At 38.5% G+C, this 23,111-nt stretch overlaps 2 protein-coding genes and 1 long non-coding RNA gene across 5 annotated transcripts; 1 reads left to right on the top strand and 2 right to left on the bottom strand.

The window, feature by feature from the left end:
- Nucleotides 1–162: 162 nt before the first annotated feature.
- On the bottom strand, nt 163–12,900 carry BRCA1 (breast cancer susceptibility1). Of its 3 annotated transcripts, none has more exons than XM_088985579.1 (14): nt 11,965–12,900; nt 11,328–11,381; nt 11,114–11,184; nt 9,629–9,742; nt 6,389–6,891; nt 5,802–5,909; nt 4,631–5,692; nt 4,455–4,555; nt 3,866–4,052; nt 3,610–3,719; nt 3,338–3,461; nt 3,096–3,261; nt 2,865–2,983; nt 163–568 (listed from the first exon to the last, which is right to left on the bottom strand). In XM_088985579.1, exons 1-14 carry the CDS (start codon nt 12,018–12,020, stop codon nt 449–451), a joined length of 2,895 nt encoding a protein of 964 aa, XP_088841705.1. In that variant the 5' UTR covers nt 12,021–12,900; the 3' UTR covers nt 163–448. The 3 variants fall into 3 exon arrangements, with proteins under 3 accessions (XP_088841705.1, XP_088841702.1, XP_088841703.1); XM_088985576.1 differs by having other exon boundaries at nt 163–609; nt 11,965–12,815; XM_088985577.1 differs by having other exon boundaries at nt 163–546; nt 11,965–12,327.
- LOC148862188 (uncharacterized) lies at nt 12,500–13,069 on the top strand. The gene is made up of 2 exons (XR_016113142.1): nt 12,500–12,625; nt 12,809–13,069. It is a non-coding gene; the product is annotated as an uncharacterized LOC148862188 (long non-coding RNA).
- A 5,082-nt stretch (nt 13,070–18,151) lies between these two features.
- Nucleotides 18,152–21,067, bottom strand: LOC148862187 (BAG family molecular chaperone regulator 2-like). Its single transcript, XM_088984290.1, has 4 exons — nt 20,630–21,067; nt 19,982–20,238; nt 18,868–19,014; nt 18,152–18,593 (listed from the first exon to the last, which is right to left on the bottom strand). Exons 1-4 carry the CDS (start codon nt 20,868–20,870, stop codon nt 18,456–18,458), a joined length of 783 nt encoding a protein of 260 aa, XP_088840416.1. The 5' UTR covers nt 20,871–21,067; the 3' UTR covers nt 18,152–18,455.
- Between the last annotated feature and the right edge of the window lie 2,044 nt (nt 21,068–23,111).

Raw genomic sequence — 23,111 nt, 5'->3', positions numbered from 1 at the left:
CCAATCAAACAAAAAGCAATAAATGTTTAAATTAGTGTTCATCACAGCATGTTTCGGCCACACATCGGGAACATTTTCCATACTTATATTTATTATTGGAGATGCTCCCAATACAGGAGGGATACGGCTGTGAGGTCAGTGTGAGGAGCACTACGAGGCCACTAGTAAGTTGGATGAACTATATTTATACAAAGCATGATCCATTACAAGGATGTTGATCTGTAATAAACAATGGCATCGACATCAAAATAATAAACGCTTATTATAGAAATTTCTGCACTTGCAGCCAGCAATTGAGTCCAAGATCCATGCACTGCTTGCCACCTTGGCTCCAGTTGAATTTGCCAGCACCTCTGCATCGCTTCGCCTGCGATTACAAATCATAGTCTTCTTTCCAGGATCACACTTATCAGGTAGATCAACACTGTAAATTATGAAGATTTCAGATTTAGAGGACCCGCACAATAGTCTTTCCTGATCTCTTGAAATGGGCTTCCTCTGTAGAACAGTTCCTCCAGCAGCAACAACCAAGTCTTGCAGATAACCCTTGTATGAAGGCATAAACTCTCTAGTAAAATAGAACATAAACCCATTGAAAAGCTTTGGATGCTGCATGTTGAAAGTGAGAACCCACCTCAATTCTACAAAAGCTTAGCACCTACTGTATTTTATACTTTTATAATTGTAACCAACAACACTATGAACTTTTAACTGAAGTTTGAAACATGACCAGAAAATAGAATAGCAAGAAATGCATGCAAAAATGTTTTCAAAAGTCATGTCAAAATGGAATAGAAAAGCTAAAAGAAATCCTTAGTGCTGAAAAAATTTAAAAAAAAAATTATGGTTTATTAATCCACCAGAACCTGTTATTGATGTAAGCAAGGTTCAAAGTATTGATACAACAAAGTGGATACATGCCAATAAGTATTCCTTATTTGCAGTAAAGCGTACAATACACAGAACTCAACTACATCACGACCACCCCACCCTTTCTCTTTGTCTTGGATAGATATAGGCTGGTTTAGGGTAGTTGGGCCAGGTTAGGTCAGGTTGAGGTCAACCATAGTCCAATCCAAGGTTCTGAACGCCCAACCTGTCCTTCAACCCAACCTAGTCAACCCTAACCCTAACCCAATGTAAAGCTTCAGGTTGGGCTAGGCTCATTTCTCCCATCCTCTTAAAATCCCATAAAATATCGCAAACTCTCATGGTCTTTGATCAAGAGACCTAGAGTCAACTTTAATGACCATATATTGAACAAATGTTTTATTGGTATTTGCTTGTTTGAAGTTTTCATTGGTTCTTTTATTACAAAATGTGAGGGAAAAAAAAAAAGAAATTTTTCAAATGATTAAAGTCAATCATGAATTATGATAGATCACATATTGAAAATTTAAAATCATGAAATCAGCAACAATAAAGCACAAAATTATGGAATGAAAATCACTAATGACAACCAACAAGATCAAACCAATAATGTGAAACATCATACATTAGCACAACATATATGGAAAAAAGAAAAATTAGAAGAAAACAAAACAAAAAAGATAAATACCTATAAATGGAAAAAAAAAATCAATGCCTACAAATATAGCCATATGGGCATATATATGGCTATATTTAAGATAAATGGATTATGATTGTATGTAGTAGGACTACAATACATATGTACATTAGCAATAGTAGAACCAGAGACGGTTGCCCAAGGGCTCAACCCTAACCCAATTGCCAATCCAACCTAACTCAACCCAACTTTTATGGGTTGGTTTTGGGATAACCTGACCCAAGTTGCAGCCCTAAGGCTGATACAGATGATACATATCTAAATATTTTTAAATTTAATTAAAATATTGTAAAAAAGTATATTGGCACTTGTAAAACTGTGTAACAAATAAATATCTTGCATATTAAGTTGACTTGATTTAGGGGTTTCCTGTTCCCATGTGTAAATCAAAGATTTATCACACATTCATTTTTAAGCATTTTGCATAAATTATCTTGAGTATAAATTTACAAATTATAATAGGTTCATGTGCATTTTCCATACAAATGTAAATTACAATTGATTCATATCTGATATGTTGTATGAAATTGGGGACTATTAGTCTATTACAAATATGCAATTACCATAGTTGTCATTTGTCATCGCAACACCTAGGCAATAACCAATAAGGCGCTCTTGGAGGATCACCATGCCCAAACACCTCCATGTTTATATGTAATACACCAAAATATATTTTTATATTTTTATTTATGTTATTGATAATAGTACAATAGATTTTATTAGATTAGCTTATTCATATTGTGGGTTTATATTATTAATATTATTACTCTTATACTAGTTTCTTTTATTTTCCTATTTGTTTGGGTTCAATCGATACACAAATCAGTGACAATAGTCTTGAAGACTTTAAACCTGAATTGATAAGTAAGAAATAACTTGAAGATTTTATCCAATTGGACACATAAGAACAATCAATAGGACTTCTTCATCTTCTTCCTAGGACCAAACAAGGACTCAAGCCCTTTTTTGGTGAATAGGTCCCAGCCCTTATGTTTCACATGTTTTCTTTCTTTTCTTATCTTTCTTGTCATAAATGTTGATTTTCTATCTTTTGATATGGGGTTTATATTTATTTCACGAGGATTATAGTAATTATTAGTTAAAGATTACTGCTTATTACTATGAAACCTAGGGAACAAACTTAGGATTTTTATTTTTTATTTTAAAAAACTCATCGCATAGGCAAATAGGCAATAAGGCACTCCCCTGTCACCTAGCTTCACCTCTGCACCTTGAAAACCATGGTAACTATAATAGCTAATTAGCTACACTAGTTATTAATTGATGAGCAAATAACCTTGTTCAAGACTCGAAGCCTTCCCAGACGAGGACCATCCCTGATTCCATGGATATCAACATTGATTTCATATTGTTCCTTGTCAACAGGCTCCATAGCTTTCATGCAAGCTATTATCCCTGAACATCAACAATTAAAAACAAAGAGATATTACATTTCATGAACCTTTTAGAATTTAATATAGTGATCAGTAAGTTTGATAAATGTACAAAAGAATCAACTTGTGCTTACAATCAATCTTCAATATCCATTTTCCTTCCAAGATACCCATCAAAACCTTAAAGGTTCTCTTGCAAGCCCCATTCTCATCTGTTGAAGCAATGACATGGGTCACATTGGATCTCCATGTCTTAGAAACCGAAACCCCAGCCAATTCCGCAAATTCAGAAACAATTTCCTGCAGTTCCAATTATTCAAAAACCATCACAGTATTATTTACCACAACAGAAAAGCTACCTAAAGTTCTGCCTTACCTTCTCTGCAACTGTGAGAGCCGAGCAACAAATAAGCCAATTGCTACATCCAAGGTGTCTCCATGGCTGCCTTGTAGTAGAAGAATGTTTAATTACCACTTCAGCTTGCCGAGCATGTAACTCTCTGGTAAAGTCATTTAAATTTCAGCACAATTCAAAAAGATGTAAGATGATATTTGTGAGCTAAGGCACCAAAATCCAGAAGAGCCTTTATGCTAACATTGCAAAAACCTATAAAAGAAGTCCAAGGAAACAAAATGCAGAAGACATACCCTTTCAGGATTGATCTCTTTGATCTCTTTCTCTTTGGCCCTTGAGGTCGAGAAAATTCATTGGGCAGTTTGGAAGAGGAATGAAGGGGGCAGAGAATGACAAAGTTTTCCTGTTGTGAAAAAAATAATAAAAAAAATCAAAATCTACTGCCTTAGCTCCACCAATCAATGCATTAGGTAAAGAAAGAATATGAGAAAAATTAGTTCTCATAGGACATTTTATTCGAGGTTCAAGAGAATAAGATGGAATGCTTACAGTATCCCATCGGCATTGCTGAACCAACTTTGCGCAGGGAACATGAAAGCTCTTGCGGCAGCTTTTCTCATAGCATCCAAGAGCTGCCCCCTTGATTCCACAGCAACAGCACTTAATCCTTCTACTTCTTGCCAATTCAGCTTCAAGATTGATTGCAGTATCATCTTCAAAGTATATATTAGGAGCCCTACATTTCAATTTTGGAAAGAGAAATATGCATTTAATAGTTTCTTACTAAAAACATTGTAGATTGGTAAGCTTGATATGTGCACATGTGCATTTAGATACATGTATGTGTGTAACTTTATATAGGCATCTGAAAGATGTTCCCTGATGGAACCACATGATGAAATCATAGTTAAATTAGGGAACAATTGAGCACATCATGGACCAGAACACTCAAAGTCAACAACAAATGAAGCATGCTCTAATGCCTAACAAAACTTGATAAAGAATAGGTTAATTCAGTCAAACCCATGAAAGGGACAAATGAGCACAAATGAAGAATGCTTTAATGCCTAACATTAAAGGGACAGAGATCACAAATAGAAAAGCAATATCTTTTCTTTTGTTTGAAGGAGTTTCACACCATTCAGTGCAATTCTTGTGTGAATGTATAACATTAGACCCTCCATTGTAATCTGCAGCAACAGGCCTGCCATTGAAGTAATGCAACATCTCTCCCGAAGCCTGTAATTTTGCTTTGCAAATTAGAAAGAGGTTATGACAACAAAGACATATGAAAAATGAAAAAAACATGAATACCTTTGAATCTTCAGAACAATGACAAAAAGCACAACAGATTCGATCAGGGATGCTCTCACATTTCTGCAAAAACATGTCCTTAGCAGCACAAAGGGCACCCTCAGTTCTTACTTGATTATCAGCAGTTCCATTCTCAAAATTTACTTCATCACTAGAAGCTCTAGTTCCCTTCTCAGCAGCCTCCTTAGAAGAATGTGGAACTTCAAATAGCTTCTGTAAACTAGAATTGGTGGAGACTTTCAGTCTCTTCCTCACGTTTTCCCTTAGAGGATGGGTTTTAATCTTTCTGGACCTTCCACTGCTTTTCTCCCCAAAACCAAGAGCCACTGCATCATTGTTTTCTAGGGAAGATGAAGCCAGAAACTGGGTACCAATACTTTTGTTTCCAGGGTTTTGATTTGTGGGAAGTTCTTTGAGCACTTTGGTCACAGAAATATCTGCCTTTTGGCATTTTGATCTTTTAGGGCGATCATTCTGGCACTGGGCATTAATATTACTACCACTTTTCCCATCTTTATTCTTCAAGTTCAGATTTTTATTGTTTTTAGATTTCTCACCCAACGAAACAGGCAACTCCACATCCATATTCTTACTCCCTTGATTCTCTTCAATTGATATAAAAGTATCTAGTACTTTTGTCATATTAATAGCATCGGAGCTATTCTTTTTATTCCTTTTAAAAGTCTTACCAACCAAGTTTAGACTATTACCATCATCGACCTTATATGCCTGACTCAGAGCATTCTCATTTTTATTTGAAATAACAGGAACTCCTTCCATAACTTCATCCATGGTTTTCCTAACATGCTTGCATAGGGCTCCTTCATTGGTTCCTTTATCCCTCCTTGTGGAGTTATTTCTCATACTTTGATCACTTGCAGTTTTTATTTTAGAGGACAAGTTAGGCAACTCCACATCAGTATTTGAAGTTCTATGATTGACATTAACACCCTCCACATTTTCTGAAACAGGGTCATCTTCTTTAGAAGGTCTGGACCAAATATGTTGGAATGCATCACTTTCATCTTCCTGAATTTCATCCAGTTCACTCTTGTCTACATCCTGCATTTTATTTGAATTCCAGTATTAGAGCAGGGTTTAAGCAAAAAGGCTTACTTTGAAGGTAAATTGCAGGCCTTTGGGTATCACAAAACATATTCATAAGAAATACCTGCTTCATTGGCGTGGAACAAAGTTCAGGGGAGCATGCTCTCTGTGTCCATTCAAACATCTCACTATCAAAAGCATGTGTGAATTTGGTTGCACTACACACTTCCCCCTTCAAAAAAGAATGGAAAGAACAAGCAACAAAAATAAAATATAAGAAATTATATATGCTAAACCAAATTAAATTGCCAAAGGCCATTTCAAGTTGACACAAAATCTGACTGGCTGAGCTCCACTTTCATGTGAAGCAAGCTACTAGCCTGTAGATAAGGGTACAGAAACTTACGGGAACCGTAAGGTTACTGAAATTGAGGAACTGTTATTTTGTAGAGTGGCCTTTTTCTATTAAATGGATCACAATTTTAGTGATTAACAAATTCATTTACTGTCTTAGTTGGCCTTCGGTTCCTTGTTCTTGATACCCTCATTTACCCAAAAATAAACCAAAAAAAAAAAAAAGAAGCTTTGGCTCAGTGGTGTCTGACTGTGCCATCCAGGAGCACTCTACTCACTCAAGTCAATCAATTTTTTGTTTAACTTCCAAGTTCCAAGTCATACATAGGCTTTTTTGTATTCTGAAGAATTACTTACAGTGTTGATCATTTTAATGGGGCTTTGATCATCTGAATCCTTGATATCACTAAAACAAGGAGCCTCTCCCAGTGTATCCTGGGTGTGATCACCTTCCATTTGTTGACTACTCAATTTCTCAATACAACCGTCATTGTCATCACCCTCTCTCACCCAAAAAAAAGGAGGAAACATCAGTTCTCCCTTCTCATTAAATGCAGGCTTCTCCGGTAACAGGGTTGAGCCTTCCTTAGGCCCCTTTTCTGTAGACTTAGATAACACTCCAGATTTTTCAGGCCTTATGGGGGTCTCAGATGGATCAAACGGAAGATGCTGCGGTACTTGAACCCTTTTCTTTCCTGAAAAGGAAGGTTTCACCATAGAATCAGGAACTCTGGCACTAGCTTTAAGCAATTCCTTTGTATTTTTTTCATTCGACTTTTTCTTCTTCTTTGGATTTATAGAAGCTTCAGCAGTCTCCACTCCACCAGAGTTATTTTCCCCTTCCAATTGGTCCTGACCATCTTTCAAACCAAAAGCAAAACTCAGAATACAAAGAGAACATGTAAAAATGCATTCAGATGTATCACACTCAAAGAAAAGGAAAAAATAGTTCAACAAAATTAAAGCAGTAAAGGGAAGGTATCACAAAATATTAAAACACAATCTGTAAAATAGAGTTCATCATAAGGATAAAAAAATGTAGATTTACATGCCAGAAAGAGAAGACTACACTCAATCAGTGAAGCTTTGAATAAGGACATGTCAGAAAACAGTCATATTTCCTTCCAAAATCAAGATAGTATACAAGTATTCCTTAGTTTTCCCATTCTAAGTTCTAACTAGGAACAGGAAAGGGGTGTGAAATGTAAAAGCCCATACACTGGCAGTGTTTTAAAAGCACAAGGGCCATTTTGCACCCAAAAATTTAAAAAAAAAATGTAAAGCATTAAAAATATTAAACACAACATTAATTAAAAATATAAACTTAAATTTTAAAATAAATGTTTTAAAAAAAAACCTATTATCTCAAATTAAAATATATAAACATAACATGTAAAGAATATTTAAAATGAAAATTTAAAAATAAAACCAAGCATTACATATAAAACATATTTGAACATGTAAACTCTTAATCTCTGTATGTTTTTTTGATAAATCTTAATCTCTTTATTTTTCCCCAATTACATTATTGCAAAGAGATAATGTGATGTTAAACATTATACATTCCTGATTCTACAAGCTACCTTTGTAGCAAGCCCCTCGAGGCAAGCCCAAACAAGTCCTTATCAGGGTCTTACATTCTTAATCCCTATAAAAAAAGGTTTTATAACTTTAAATGTCTTTCAAAAATATCTTTTATTAGGATGATTGAATGAGCAACCTTAGCAAATATGGGGTTTTCAAAGCTTTGAACTGGAGCGGAGAAAACCCCACATTTTCTAATGTTGCTCATTCATTCATCCTAATAAAAGATATTTTTAAAAGGCACAGTTATAAAACCTTTTTATAGGGATTAATAATTTAACACCCTAATATAGATTTGTTTGGGCTTGCAGCCTAGCTGCTAAGGATTAAAAAAACAGAAAATTTGCACAAATCTTCAAAAAGGCACACACCTGGGCTGAAGTGCAAGGCCCACCAGGCACACCAGGGATGCACCTTTTGAAAATGCTACCCTTGGGACCTAGGCAGGTGCATACCCTAAAATGCACCTCACTTGTGTGCCTAGGTGAGACTGAGGCACACCTTTTAAATCATATACACACTAGGTTACAATTTTTTTTTTGGAATGGGAGATTGGGAGTTCTTAGGACATCTAATAAACAGGTAGCTTCAAGTCCTCTGCTAATAACTTGAACAAAAGAATGGATTCCTATGTCAATCAAGTTGAATCAAAGCTAATGAATTTTAATGTAGACATCCATGCATTTCATAAGGATATTGTTCCTGGGGATTTACTAATTAGCTCTGAGAAATGGAGAAACTTCCACCTACAGTTAATGTTCTAAAATTGTAATCATATCATAAATTGTAGGGAAAGTAGAATAAAATCAAATTGAGAATCATATCATAAATCATAAGATTGTTTTTGGTTTTTAGAAATTTGTCAAATAAATTAAAAAAGCATATGTCCATGTCAGCTTATTACCTCTCCTCTTTATTTTGGAAAAATAAAGAAAAAAAACAAATACGAGGCTATCTAAACTCACTCACAGCCAATTCAGATTTCTTTATATTAGAAAATTGAATGTAACAACTCCCCTATAGAACATGGGCACTTTTAACACAGTCTGTGCATTCACAGGCCTCTTCTGCCACCCACACACTGTTCCCACACCCCTAACCCACAGAACACCACCACCGTGTATTGGGAACATCTCCCCATGAATGACAAGGGAGACATTTCCAATGAACAGCTGTAATGACCAGTGGGTAGGGATGTGGGAACAGCTTGTGGGTAGATCTGGTCCACTTCGAAGTCCATGATACCATCATTGGGAACCTCTTGAACCAGATCAATGAGTCAACTCATGACATCATAAATAACTACAAGAAAACCATACAAAAAGATAAATCATCACAAAAACTCATTACCTGCCAAATGGGTTAAACAGGTTAGAGATTCACAATCCAAGCAAGTCTCAAGAGGTTTTTGTAACCAGACATGTTGAGGTTGGACAAAACCTTTTCTTTGACCAGGTGATGGGTCATTGATTTGGTCACCTGGATCAATGATGGGTTGAAAATACTAAATACTGCTATAAAGGTTATGCGATTTTATAATAGTGAATTCTTTTCAAGAAATGAACACACAAATTCAGTCCTCCCAATTAGCCTATAAATTTGGTTTTCAAATAACAAAATTTAAGTCAAGGGAAACTGATGACTTTGCACAGCAGGGAGTTCTACAAATAATATGCTAAGTGTCCACTTGATGATTTTGAAAGCATCAAACTAATTATTGTTTAAACATGCATCCAGAGTCAAATAGTTAAATCAAGGTGGAGACAAAGCATAGAGCAAAACCAAAGAGTTAATCCACCAAATTTGAAAAGCTACAAAATCATGGTTGTATGTTGCTCTGATCATGCAATAAGCCCTCTTATAATTGATAAGCCCTATAATTTAATAAAACATCGAGTATTGTACTTGGTTCCACAATTTAATGTTAAGGTATCCTCTACAGAAAGATGTCATTTTAGAATGGCATGTTTCAACATGATTCTAAGATAACCCATAAGTGTTCCAGCCTTTTACCTGATGCTTTAGTTGAAGACACAGCCTGGGTAACAAATATATTCATTCCTGAAGCAATTTCCATGCTCTTGTATATGCTTACCAGGCTATCCATGTTAGGAGCAGGGCGAATCTCTGCAGTTAAAATAGCTCATAAATCATTTAAATAGACATACAGAGAAAAACAGACGAGAGAGAGAGAGGTGAAAAGAAAAGATGAAAATTTTACCCATAGGAACATTCCTCGTAACACCAAAAGTCTAGATGGTGTTCACATGCAAATTGCAATACAAAGAAACAAGAAGCAGCTAAGCATAAATTAGGGTTTTGGTTAAAGTTTTAATATTTATTTTCAATCTAATGAAGTTGGATCCATCCATTCAATTAACTAGTTTTCATCAGGAAGATTATGCCTTGCTTATAGCTCATAAGGTTCAAGTTGATATTTATCATTGCAACAATAACTGCTCCAGGTTCCATTCAAAGTTATTAACAAATGTTTTGTTCCAATATCCCAAAAGGTAATGTAATTATCATCATTGGGAGACCCATATACATTACTTCACACCTCTTTGTGATTCCTCCAAGTCTTGAACAAGAAAAGGGATTAGAAGAAATGAAATTGAAGGGCAGCACCAAGTCTAATGCAGGTTGGGATGCAAACGGATCGAATCAAATTCAGATAGGAGTTATCCAAAATCCCGAATTCAATTTGATAATTTAAATACTATATCCGATCCAATCCATGATCTGACACATCCCACAGAATTATTTAAATTCGAATTTGCTAAGGATGTCAGATATTCAAGTCCAGTTCAATTCAATTTAATTATCCATAGGTCTGAAAATTTTAACAAATTGGTAACAGAAAAAAAAAAAAAACAGACTATAAAAATAAAAACAAAAATACAACCATTTTATCACACATATTTCAAACAAAAAGGGGTACACATGTCTTTTTATAAAACAACACAAAAAAAAAAAAAAATCAAAGTCAATCTTATCCAAATTTTCAATCCAATCTGACTCAAAAATCCAACAAGGGGATATCCAAATCCAGAAAAACAGGATTGGACTCAAATTCAAATTGAATCATGATCTAGTCCATTTGTACCCCTAAATGCAGGTTTCCTCTAGCTCCTGCACCTGCTTTACTTATTTCAGGTAGGTTAGTTAGTTTAGGCAGAAGCTTCACATGCCTTTAGCTTTAAGTGTATTGATTTTCTACTTGTGATCTGTGTGGCCTGATGCTTCAGAAAATGGGTTTCTTATTTCTCCCAGTCATGAAGTTGGAAGAAACATCATAGTGCAGCACAACTCTTACATAACAAAATTCCACTGTTCTAGGAGATAAAAACGTAGAAATACCTCAAGAACTACCTTCCAAAGTCCATGTATCAAAAATGGCTATAATATCAAAACCGCTGTTATATTACTTAAATTAGTTTCCCCTTCTTCAAAGAAAAAAAAAGTTTCCACTGTAAATGAATTTAGAAATCCACATACCTCTCCGCCGATATGGCACTTTACAAACTGGGCAACTTGAACTTGACTTCATTGATTTCACAATACATGAACTGACCAGAGGAACAAAAAACTATAATTACAGATAAATAAAGAAAATAGAAATACTATCAGATTAACATTTATCTTACCCTACATATGAAGTAAACAAATAAACCAAATGAAGAAAAACAAAATTGAAACACTCTTAGCTTACTTGCAGAATACATGATTGCACGTTAGAGAAACTGCTAAATTCAACAGGCTCAAGCTGCAAGATAAGGATAATAGAAGTCAAATTTAACTACTTCTAGTTTTAATTACCTGTTTTAAACTTAGTTGCAACAGTAAGGCATAGATTTTGTAATATCAGAGTCCAAAGATAGTTACAGAAGCCGCAGCCAATAGATCGAGTCAAACCAATTCATATGCAAGCATTCGTCCAAGAAAGCATACGAGTTAGTGAAAATTTTTTGGATATTTAAACATAAATTTTGTGCTTAAAATGCCAAGATTGGGAACCCAAATAAAAAGCTGGCTCCCTCAGAAACGATATTGGTTTTCAGAGAAACAGTTGAAGCAGAAATAGAACTTTGATTCCTATGGCTCTTGAATCGTATATTTGACAAAACCCGATGGAATAAACTGAAATGGAGAAAATGTTGAACACCCAGAAGAAAGAAATTATCTATATGTTTCCAGAAAGAAAGGGTACGAAACCAGAGGCATTACAATTTACGCTGAAGATCATAACAACCCAATGAAAAAAAAAAAAAGGAAAATATTAAGAAACTACGAGTAAAAAGTACCAATCCAGAAAATAAGTATATAGGAGTATTGGATGCGGAGATTACCATATGGGGCATTTGAGCTCTCTACCCATTTTCTCCAGGTGAGAAAAATCCGCCATTTTCGGACTGTATCCGCAGCTGTTTTTATAGGAGAGAAGTTTTGTGAGCTAAAAAAAAAATTGCAGGTAGGTGGGAACTAAGTGAAGGTCCGAACTCAGAAAGCAGCTTCAAGGCTTAAAGGAGAAGATAAGGAACGAATTGGAATGGTACAAAATGCAAAGTTGCTAGGACGAAGGAAGGGGGAAATGGCGCGAGAATTTGAATTTAATTCGAGAAGAAGTGTTGTCTTCCCAATTTTTACCCGCGAAATTTGTACACTCAATTTTGGCGAACCGGCAATTTTTCCCTCCCCCAGTTAGAGTGAGTATCACTTCTTCCGCAGGGCTGTGAATTTTAGACACTACCCGCCGAGTCCGCGTTCACTGGGCGCGTGAACCCGCCAATCGGATTCAACCACGTCGACCATCCAAACGTTAACGGTCAAACGCGCGTTAACTTGATTTCGACGGTTCAACCGGACACGAACCGGAGCCAACATGACCCCTGGTTGCATCAAAAGGCCTGTATACCTTCTACTGCGAGATTTTTGAGTGATTTTCCCCTGGAGCTTTCCTCTTTCCACCGAACCCTTCCTCCGTCGACGGCGACAAGAAGAGCTCCGGCGGTTCGTTTCTGACCTCCTCTTCTCTTCTTCTTTCTCCTCTTATTTTTCTTCTTCTTCTTCTCTTATTACAAGTAGCTCCGGTGGTGGATTTCTTCTTTCATTCTTCTTCTTCTCCTCTTCTTATTCGTCTTCTCTTTCTTCTTCTTCCTCTTACAAGTATTTATTCTGTTCTGTTTTCAACAGAAACAACCCACTTGGAAGGAGGACCGGCGACCACAGCATCCACCGACTTGGACAACCACCGGCGGAAACATCTCCCGTCTGAAGTCGTTTTCTTCATGCTATTTGAATGCTCTGAATATATCTTAGAATCAAAGAAATGCTATGGTTTAGGTGATAAACTTTTGATTTGAGAAAGGGTTGATTAGGGAAATATTGTAGGTTTGATTTGGGTGATAAATTTTCAACAGAACTCTAATAAAAAATGACAATTTTAGCAGCTTAGGGCAATTTTGCTGGAGATTCAATATATCATGGAAGCAAAAGATTTTCATATGTTGCATCCGGGAGTTCATATGTCGCATCATAAGTCACTATTCTTCACTGAGTTTGCAGGAAGGAGGAAGAGCAGCAGCTTAATATTGATCACCGGTTGATCCTTTCCGCCTGCGTCCGTTGGTGTTGGTTGCCGATGATCTATTAACAGGGCTAGGTTCGGAAGACAGAGTGGGTTTGAGTTGAGTGTTTTGTGGCCGGTTCAACCAGCCGAACCATTGATAACGGAGAAAGTCTCCATTAATGCGCGATTAAGATTGATGAGATGACTTGTTCGCCTCTCATTGTGGGTGCACTCGTCCAGGGCATAGAACGCGAATTCCTATTCACCTCCCAAAACCTCTCAATTATATTTGCCTCCAAACCTGTAGCAGATTGGATTTTGAGAATTTAAATCCTATATCTGCATATGAAAATGCAAAACCCTTCTTGCATTCAAGATAGATTTAAAATTTTAATCTAATTTTCTATTATTTCTAGTCATATACAAGCAATAAATAAATAAAATAATAAAATAAACAATAAATTTTTTAATTATTTGATTAAGACATATAGTAGATACATGAACTATCAATTATATTTCACATAAAACTAAAAATATTATTAAACTTAACACTTACATGAAGTTTATATGCTTTCCAACAATATGCGGGTCAAATAGGATTGTGTTTAGTTTAATACCGTCCTTTAAGAAAAAAAAAAAAAAAACCCACACCTTCGAGTATGGTAGGGGCAAGTACCCACTGGGTAGGGTATAAATTGCCATCCCTAGTTGTGAATTCAGGTCTAGTTTTGGGACCCCGATTTTATTTATAACCAAAACTAGTATATAATATTTAAAATTTGTGATATAAAATATAAAAAATACCAAAAAAAATAGATTATTTAATCAAGACATCAATAACCCGCCATTTTGCCATTAGACTTATACATGGGTCGGGTAGTCCAATGGCCTGACTTGGCTTGGCCCGCTATCGGCCCAACCTTGGACATACTCATAGGCCCATGGGCTTGAAATCAATCCTAAAACACTAAGCCCGCTTTATTTTCAAGCCAGGGTTGGGATTTATCATAAAAGCCCGACGTGACTTTATTTTATATAATAAAAATATATTATATTTGTATATATTATATAATATATAGAATTTGTTCCCTCTTTTGGCCTTTTCTCTCTCTTTCATTCCATATTCACACTTTCTTTCTTCAACCTTTAAACTTCTCTAGTCTTCTCACTCGATCACACATACTTGTTACCCCTTCCACCTCCTCCACCCAAACATCCAAGTCCACCACATCATTGGTCTTAAAGAAAACTTCAAAAATCCTTCAGATCAAATCAAAACTTCAGAAATTTTGGAAACAATTAAAAAAAAAAAAAAGCTGCAATTTGAGAACAATAGGTTGGGCTTTGGGCTTTGGGCTTTTATGAGGGTCAGGCTAAAGCTCCAATTATAGGCCCAATGGTCGGGTCGGGCTCGGGTTCGGGCTTTATTAAATTTTATTAATAATTAGTGAAAGCCCGGCCCAGCCCATGAACAGGTCTATCCGCCATAGAAGAATATTACAAGTATGGATCTACACAATTATATCTATTATGGACTTGATGCATGGAATTTGTTAAGGGAAAGTGAAATAATAAAAAATGATAATGGTAATAAGGAAGGAAATAAATATTGTTTAAAATAATTTATCTTTATTTTAGTAAATTACTATCAAAATATTTTAGTAATTTGGATTAATTACTACTAATTCTATAATAAAAATAATTATTTTTCCATATTACCTATTAATGTTTTGTTTTATTTATTTTACTTTATTGGTGATTAAATGTAATTCTTTTGTAAAGACTATTTAAATATTACTAAATTAAAATTAGGTTATAGTCATAATTGAATTAATTTATAGATTAACCTTCTTAGTTATAATTAAATTAATCTAAACCCAAACTCAAAGTTAAACTTTGGATTAGGCTTGGGTTTATCGTCAATCTAATCCAATTTGTCCAAATTACACCTTTGAGAGCAATGCGACATTCATAATTGGACTAAACCAAACTAAATATGACCTATGCATGCATTATTTTTGTGTTTTTAATTACTTTAGATAAAAATTATTGATATTAAAGCTCATGATTTGTCAAGAAAACTTGACTCAACTTTGCTTTATATAATAAAAATATATAAATATTTTTATTATTTAACTCGACTTTTCCCCCATTTGGCATTTTCTCTAACCCAAAGCTCTATTCCAAGTTTTCAAACTTGAAGTCTTCACTCTTCAACCTTCAAATCTCTTTGTTCTCAATCATACATACACCTACCACAACGTCAATCAGCGGCAAGGGATATTAGTAGGCATCCTCTATCTCCGATGAACAATCTTCAACAAAGGCGACTATTGCTTGTTGGGCCGAGGGCAACACTGTCAATTCGCTTCTGAGCCAAGGCGTGGTCAAGTAGTCCAAGGCCTGGAGTGGCCGAAGACTGGTAAGTTGGTCCTGCAAGGAGCAAAGGAGGGAGAACGACAAAGGCCCCGGGTTGGTACTCGAGGCGAAGACTCTGATGGTCAAGTTAGTATGGGCACAACATGAGGTGGACGAGGCCTGAGGTGGGAACACTCAAACGAGGCCACAAACGAAGTTATGAGTACTCAATGCAAGTTCTTGGTTCCAGATGTTTACCTTGAGGGGGTTGCCCCCTATTTATATTTGAGGTCACCTAGAGGTAGGCAGGTGCAAAGAACCAAGATGCGGTCCGCCCTTGAGGGGCACGACCATATGGGGTCGCTGCGTGCACTTGTGTCATTGGTTCTGAGCTGCACGCCAACCTCTGCTCTACGTGCGCCCTCATTGGGTCCGTCATGCGCGTCTTTGTCTGCCACATGTGTGCGTGCCATAGGTTTGGCTTGTGTGCGCCTACATCAATTGCCCCCCACTCTTGAGGTCGTGGTGGAGGTCTTAGCTAAGGACCTTGGCTTCAGCCGAAGAGAGTGTCATCCTTGCTGGTAGGCACTAAGTGGCTTTCCTTGACGAGGATCTCAACTTTGGCTTTGGAGGTTCTAAGATAGCCCATTTCGGGAGTGTGGAGACGTTGGCTCTGGCTTAAGCTTCGTCAGAGGTAGCCCGGTTTGTGAGCGTGTGGACATTGTCCTCGATTTTAGGGGGCTTTCGTTGTCTTAGTAGTAGTTACTCCGTTGATTCTGCCTTTTGAGAGGGCCATGGAGGGCCGAGAAACGAAGGCATTAACCTCAGCTTCAAAGAGCTCAGTACCATGTCTTGTGCGAGTATGAGGCACATGTGCCCCCCAGTCACGTGCTTCACGAACGAGCTAACAAGTCAGTGTATTGGTCAAGCGTCGGCCCTAGCCGGTCACCATCGTGCAAGGTACGCACGTTGGGTGGTCATGCCGTGGCCATGCACGAGACAAGTTGTGTCGGGTACTGTCCGTGAATGAGATGAATGGAGTATTTCTTTACGTCTGGTATTGGGGGCTGGTCATTTAGGCCGGATTGGGGAAGATCCAGGCCGAGCTCCTAATGGAGGAGGAAGCTTTGGAATGAGATGGCCTCGGCTCTGCTCACCTTGGTGGGAGGATCCTACTATCGGCTTAACACATCAACTTACTTTCTTGTTCATTAGCACCTACTTGCTTGTCACACTTTTGCAAGGATGTCGCTGAACGCCGAGGGCTTACTACTTCAAGAAGGCCAAGTCATTGAGGAGGGTGTTCGGCCAGGACCAGTCTGGGAAACGGGTTTCGAGGAGGGGAGGCATCGGGTGAGAGGGCACCTCAACTAGGAGTCGCTGAAGGAGACACCAGGCGAGGACCAATCCAAGAAATGGGCTTCGAGGAGGGGAGGCGTTGGGCAAGAAAGCACCTTGCCCAGGAGGGCACCTCAGCCATAAGCCACTGAAGGAGACGACAAGCGAGGGGCAACTTGGGAAACGGGCTTCAAGGAGGGGAGGCACCAGGCAAGAGGGCACTTCGACTAGGAGGGCACCTCAACTGGGAGGGCACTTCAGCCGGGAGGGCACCTCGGCCATAATGTCTGTAAGGATGACTAAGATGAGTACTTGCTCTCTTATTTAGAGAAGTTTTTTGTTCTTGCCTTTCTACTACACCAATCGAGGCAGAAGTGGCTGGGGGTCGATCGTTTCGACCATGTGCGAGGAACGGGAGCTAAGGAAGGCTCTTGAGGTTGAGCCCACGGCCAAGAAGGAGATAGTAAAGACTTTGAAGGGCGTGTTGAGGGCGGCGGACAGGAGGCTGCAAGCATTCGGGGTGATGAGGCTCTAATCCGATGAGGAGAAACCTCTGGCCGAGGAGGGGCGCAAGGCTGGCAAGAGGCACCGAGGAGGTCGTCGAGGCGTGTTGAGCATCGACGGACTGTAGACGTCTGAGATGATGAGGCTTCAAGCCGGGGAGGTGTACCCGCCAGAGGGTCAACTTATCGGGGGAGTAGCCTGTGCTAGCCGAAGGAAACGCCAAGATCTGAAGGTCATCCTAAAATATAATTTTTGCGTATCTTGTGCCTTTTTGTGTTTGCATTCTTTTTTTTTTCCCTTTTTATGTGCGTAGGGCGATGTCTCCTTCCGAGAGGCTGCAAATTGCAAAAATTATTCGCTCACTAAACTACTCGTTCAAGAACTCAAGTGAACCAGGCCGAAGTTGAACTTCGTCGCCGAGTACATGAGGCCCATTTCCTTAGCGAGAGGGAAAGAGAGACGAATGCCTCAACTCTCCTAGCTTGTTCCTCATCCCTGCCAAGGTAGTTAGGCCGAGGCCGAGGCCGAGCTTCGGGGCCTCTTCGAGGCCGAGTGCCCTTGGTCGTGCGGAGTCCTGTTGCGTGTTTAATAGCGTATGATTTGCTTTAGTGCTGTTGTTTGTATTTTCTGATTGACTTTAACGAACCATTCAGGAACTCCAAAACAGGTACAGCGAAAGTAGTTTGATTCCAGCCGGCCCGATTTTTGTTTTGATTGATCAATTAGTTATGACTTAAAGCTGTCATTGGGACGAAGAGTGCAAATAATTGACCTAGAACCAACTCATAATTGATTATATCTGACAAGTAATTCGACAATAACCCCCCTTCCTCTCTCTCTCTCTCTCTGAATGCAGTGAACATGGAAAAGAAAGGAGACAGCAATTTATTGTTTACAACGAGTTCTAGGGAAAAAGGCCATGGCTAAGTGTGATCAGCAAAATTCTGTGTTTCCAACCAATCAAGCAGACTAGGCTTATTTGGCAAGGGTATCAACGGCTATAAGTACAACGAGAGATGCTTCTTTTTGGGTCCTTTTACATAAGAATGAATGAGTAAAAATGAAAGAAGATCAATCAAAGAATTCCCAATGTGTCGTAGCTGGGGGATCAAAGGTTTCCCACTTGGTAGTCACAACAACTGGCTTTATATTGGCGTTTTTTATCTTGAGCACATCCAAGGTTTCAACACACTTCTGCACTCTCTTGCCCTGCAGAATTCCATGAAGCATGGATTAGCAAATTCCAAACAGGCAGTTCATTTACCAAAATAACAAACACCTGGAAGGCAGATTTCTTGATGAAATCTTCACATAAGATTGTGAAGAAGGTTAAAAATGATTCCTAAAACAGGGTTAGCAGGACCACCCTAATTTACCAAGTTGACAAGGGTATGAAATTATACCACAAACCCACTATTCTGATTATGCTTCCTTGGTCTCAAATACAAGAAGACTTAGAGGTTTGAGGGGCATAATATATTACCTGCAAATTCTTTTGGACAGAAGCATCCCCTTCAGTGGGAATGCTATCAAGCTTGATTGCCTGTCTCATGAGCATCTCGATCAAAGTTGTGATCTGAACTTCCGGCACCTTCGTCCCATTTGCAATAGATTTCTCAATAGCAGAAACCTATTGAGAGAAAGGAACCCATTAGGCAAACAAGTGGTTGAGAATCTGGGGATGCCTCAGATAGAGGTGGTGAAGCAGTCATGGCTCAATTATGATTCCAATAATTCAATGGGGCCATGTTCTGTTCACCAGATCCAGCCAACTAATATTATTAATGGCTGCAACTGTAACATACATGTGTGTACACTGGGAAGCGTCATGAACAATAATGTGAGTCAATTCATTATAGAGAATTTACTATACAAATATAGGACAAGAAGCAAGGAATTCGGTTTAATTACTCCACTACAATATCTTCCTTCAGTTCCTTGTTTTATACAAAAACATGCTACGAGGCCCACCACTCATTTGTTAATTCTGAATATAAAGCACCAATCTCTTGTTACTTAACACTTTTTTCTGCTCTTCTCCTTATTCTTGTTAGCGTGGTTGTGGAAATCTTTTTGAGTAACAGGATCAAATTAAGGAGGCCAGAGGCCATATGTTGCAGTCTTGTGACAACTCACCCTAGCTAGACTCTTCTCATTCAATCCCTCCCTTCTTTTCTAATCAAGATTAAGAAATTGTGAAGAGAATCAACAACTGCAGTTTCACATGGGAAAGTCTGGTATTAATAAAAAAAAGAGAAATAATCTATTGCATTGTAGGGTAGGGTTTGAGTTGAACCAAGGAATCGTCTACATCCATTCTACATATCACACTCCAACTTTTTTAAGGCATGTTTGGAAACATGGGTTGGAATTCACTTCTTATGAAGACACCTCATTTCAGGCAAGAAGCCAAGAAAGACACGAAGAAGAAAGATAAATTGATTGATTCGATGTGTTAGGCTTCCCAAACAGCCCTCATGACAGGGAAAGACTGTTTTACCCTTGGAGGAACAATCGGGCTGTCGGGCAGGATGAGTGATTCGTCAATCGTCACAGAGAAAACGATAAAATATGAAATAACAGTAACTTGGACGTACCTGGTCTGCGAGCTTGTCCACTTCCAAGGAAACGTCGGAGATGGCTCTATGGATGCTCTGGATCTTCGTGTTCCTTCGCATCTCGATGTATCTCTTCTCCCTGCTTGACGGATCCTCGATCAAAACCACCTTCGATCTGTCCTTCACTCCACACATGTCCAGATAGTCTCCGTTCTCCCTCTCCTTCCCCCGGAATATCAGCCTCTGCTCTCCCGGCTGCAGCCCCGTCTCCGCCGATAGCAGCTTCTTCAGTTCCCCTGCCCAGAAAACAGCAAAAACCAGCCTCAAACATTGCACGCCTAAATTACCTTTTTTATCCTCCAGTTCTTAATTATTTTCAGCAAAAAAAAGAAAGTGTTAGTGGTGACGTTCGGTTTTTTAGAGGGCATTATGGTCAAATGAGAAAATACGAGTGGTTGGTAAATCTGTACGTTTTTGGAGCATAAGCATTTCTGTCTAAACTTCCAAAAATCTCCTTATTTTTAACTGATTGAACTCCTTCAACGAAATTTGGGAAATTCAAACATTGAATAAATAACAGTCGGACGTAAATCTTACGAATTTAGAAAATCACCGCCAAGTCCAGAAAAAATCGAAAGAATTCAAGAAAAGAAAATAGAATAAAAGAAATTGATCCGGTAATCGTACCGAAGGTTGCTTGAGAGCTGATGGAGATATCGTATCGGAACGCGCCGTAAGCGATCCGAAGCCGTAAGCTCGGAGCGGAGACTTCAGATTTCTCGCATCTCTTCTGCACCAGCATTCCGCCGGGTCGCATCTCCCACTCGATTTCTTCCTCATTATACGTCGACGACGACGACGTCGTTGTGGCTGGGCTCTCGCTCAATTTACCATTAAAGCTCTTCTTTCGTCTCAAAATCTTTTCCATAATTTCCGCCTGAAGTGCCGTCGGAGACACTCTCAAGTATAGAGTTTTCCGGCGACTCTTCTTGGATTCTTCCGGCAAAAAATAATTTCTACGGCTTCATCAGTTGCCGACACTTTCTCTCTCCGAAATCGATTCTCGTAAGCGCGCGCACACACACTCTCTCTCAGTCTCTCTCTAGGTTGTATATATACTCGTGCGTTGCCTAGTTCACGTGATAGAAAATTATTGGGATTATTCCAACCAATCAGAAAATCCCACGTGGCGAGTGCGCAGCTGGTTTTCACGGACAGCTAAACATCGATTGCCGACAGGCTACGAGAAGCATCCGAGTGGTATCAAAAGTCTGCTCCCGCCAAAAAACTCTTTATGCACGTGGCGATATTCTATTGGAAGCTCGGCAGTCGGCATGTGGGTCCGACGTCATATATGGTTTATTAAGTGACGGCCCAAATTACTGTACTACCCATGCATGTATTTTTATGAAAATAAATTTGACTGGAACTATTTTAGGAAATATCTGTGAGATTCTTTATCAAAAAATAATAATAATAATAAAAATCTGTGATATTGATGGTAAACGGATTTGAGACCCACCCCTGACCCCACCATTGATCGATGGTCAATCTAATCGAATGGCTGTCCGAAATAAATTCAATTGACTGTGCTGTCAGATCATGCATCACAGCCTGCCCTAACCCTTGCTGAACTTGTAATGGGCCTCGAATTTCTTGTATGAAATGCACTGGGGCCTTAGATTAAGATAATTGGGTGGGGTTCATTGAGCTAATTGCCAAATGTGTGACGTATCTCAATATCTAGATTTTGGAGGTCACAGCTTCATTTATTATAATAAAGGTCACAGGTCATCCTCTATGACTATTGATAAAAATACAATTAGAAAGGAATTAACATAATGGAATTCATTATTCCAGTTAAATATTTATAAGCATAATCTTAGTACACGTGGCATATATGCTTGGTCCCACGGATTTTTAACGGGTAAATTCTTCTTGGATCAGAAATCAAATTGATGGGACAATCAGGACCATATATTCTATGCTAGGAATGGGACCCATCTCTAAATGGGGCTTACCTTTTGTATGTGGGCCTGTTATTCAGAAAAAAAAAATGGTACGTGGGCCTAGGCCCATTTTTAAATGAACTTGAAATTAAAGGCTAGATTACCCATTTCTAAGAATGAGTTTTAACTTTCTTACATATGATATAAGCCATGGGCGTCTATGTTGTGTTTGGTTTGACATAAAATTGGGAAGAAAGAGAAATTTGAGGGAAAGTTCTTAATTTCCTCTCTCTTACTTTCTATCAAACCAAACATAGACTTAAGGTTTAAGGTTGGAAAAATCTATTGGTTGTGCCTGATTTAATAGTAAATAAGAAAGGAATATAAATTTGAGGGGAAACTCTTTAGAATTTTCCCTCAACTTCTTGTTTTATGCGAAACCAAATACAACCTTAGGGAACTGATGTTAATTTGAAAGGTTGCACAATGTTTGCGCATAGGTGATGCAAGAATTGAGGTCACAGTCAAATGATCCTTGCGAGCTGGGCGAAGCTGAGGTGGAAGAATGAAGTCGCGCTCCAAGATTTGCAATCAAGAGAGAGATCAGAGGCCCGAGGAGTTATCCTCGGGTAGGTACTCCGACACTCAAGTCAATAGAAGGCAATAGGTGATCGGGCCGAGCAGATGGAGAACAATGCTAGTCCGAGCAGAGTAACGATATGAGAGCTAACAGTTGGATCCCTTACATTGAGTAGGAGGTACCTTTTTATAGCCGAAGATCCGTGTCCTTGTTGGATGAAACTTTAGGGGCTGTCGGGATGACGTTAGCCTCCAAGGTTTTCGAAATAAGACCTAATGCCCAACGGAGATATCCCCATATGCTTTCTTATAGTCATGCTTATCCGCATGACATGGAGTCGTCGTGGCTGAGGGGATAAGGTGGGGGCCACGAAGGTGGCATGGCGCTGACGTGGCCGTGGAGGCAGCATGGTGCTAACATGGCCAAGGTGGTTGGGCAGCCACGTGGCGTCTGGATCCAACTCGACCATGACTCGTACAATATCTTTTCAAAAATGATTTGCATATAAAAACGGACAAACTATACTTTGCCACTTTGTACTATATAAGAATGAGATATTGGGTTTCTGGAATTTTTTTCACTAAAATATCCTTCATCTTGAATTTGGTTCATCTTCATTAATAGGACAAAAAATGTAATT

The sequence above is a fragment of the Nelumbo lutea genome, chromosome 4, assembly GCF_056320005.1.
Source record: "Nelumbo lutea isolate HS-2025 chromosome 4, American lotus-T2T, whole genome shotgun sequence".
NCBI lineage: Eukaryota > Viridiplantae > Streptophyta > Magnoliopsida > Proteales > Nelumbonaceae > Nelumbo > Nelumbo lutea.
Note: the sequence above shows the minus strand (reverse complement) of the source record. Positions and strands in the feature narration are given on the sequence as shown.

Excerpts from the sequence above, each read along its gene's own strand:
- BRCA1 (XM_088985576.1), bottom strand. The coding sequence starts at position 12,020 with ATGGCGGATTTTTCTCACCTGGAGAAAATGGGTAGAGAGCTCAAATGC. Across the intron at positions 3,262-3,337 it reads CTCTCACAGTTGCAGAGAAG|GAAATTGTTTCTGAATTTGC; the intron begins GTAAGGCAGAAC and ends TTGGAACTGCAG. Across the intron at positions 2,984-3,095 it reads ATGGATATTGAAGATTGATT|GGATAATAGCTTGCATGAAA; the intron begins GTAAGCACAAGT and ends GTTGATGTTCAG.
- LOC148862187 (XM_088984290.1), bottom strand. The coding sequence starts at position 20,870 with ATGGAAAAGATTTTGAGACGAAAGAAGAGCTTTAATGGTAAATTGAGC. Across the intron at positions 20,239-20,629 it reads CAGCTCTCAAGCAACCTTCG|GGGAACTGAAGAAGCTGCTA; the intron begins GTACGATTACCG and ends TTTTCTGGGCAG. Across the intron at positions 19,015-19,981 it reads TGGACAAGCTCGCAGACCAG|GTTTCTGCTATTGAGAAATC; the intron begins GTACGTCCAAGT and ends TTCTCTCAATAG.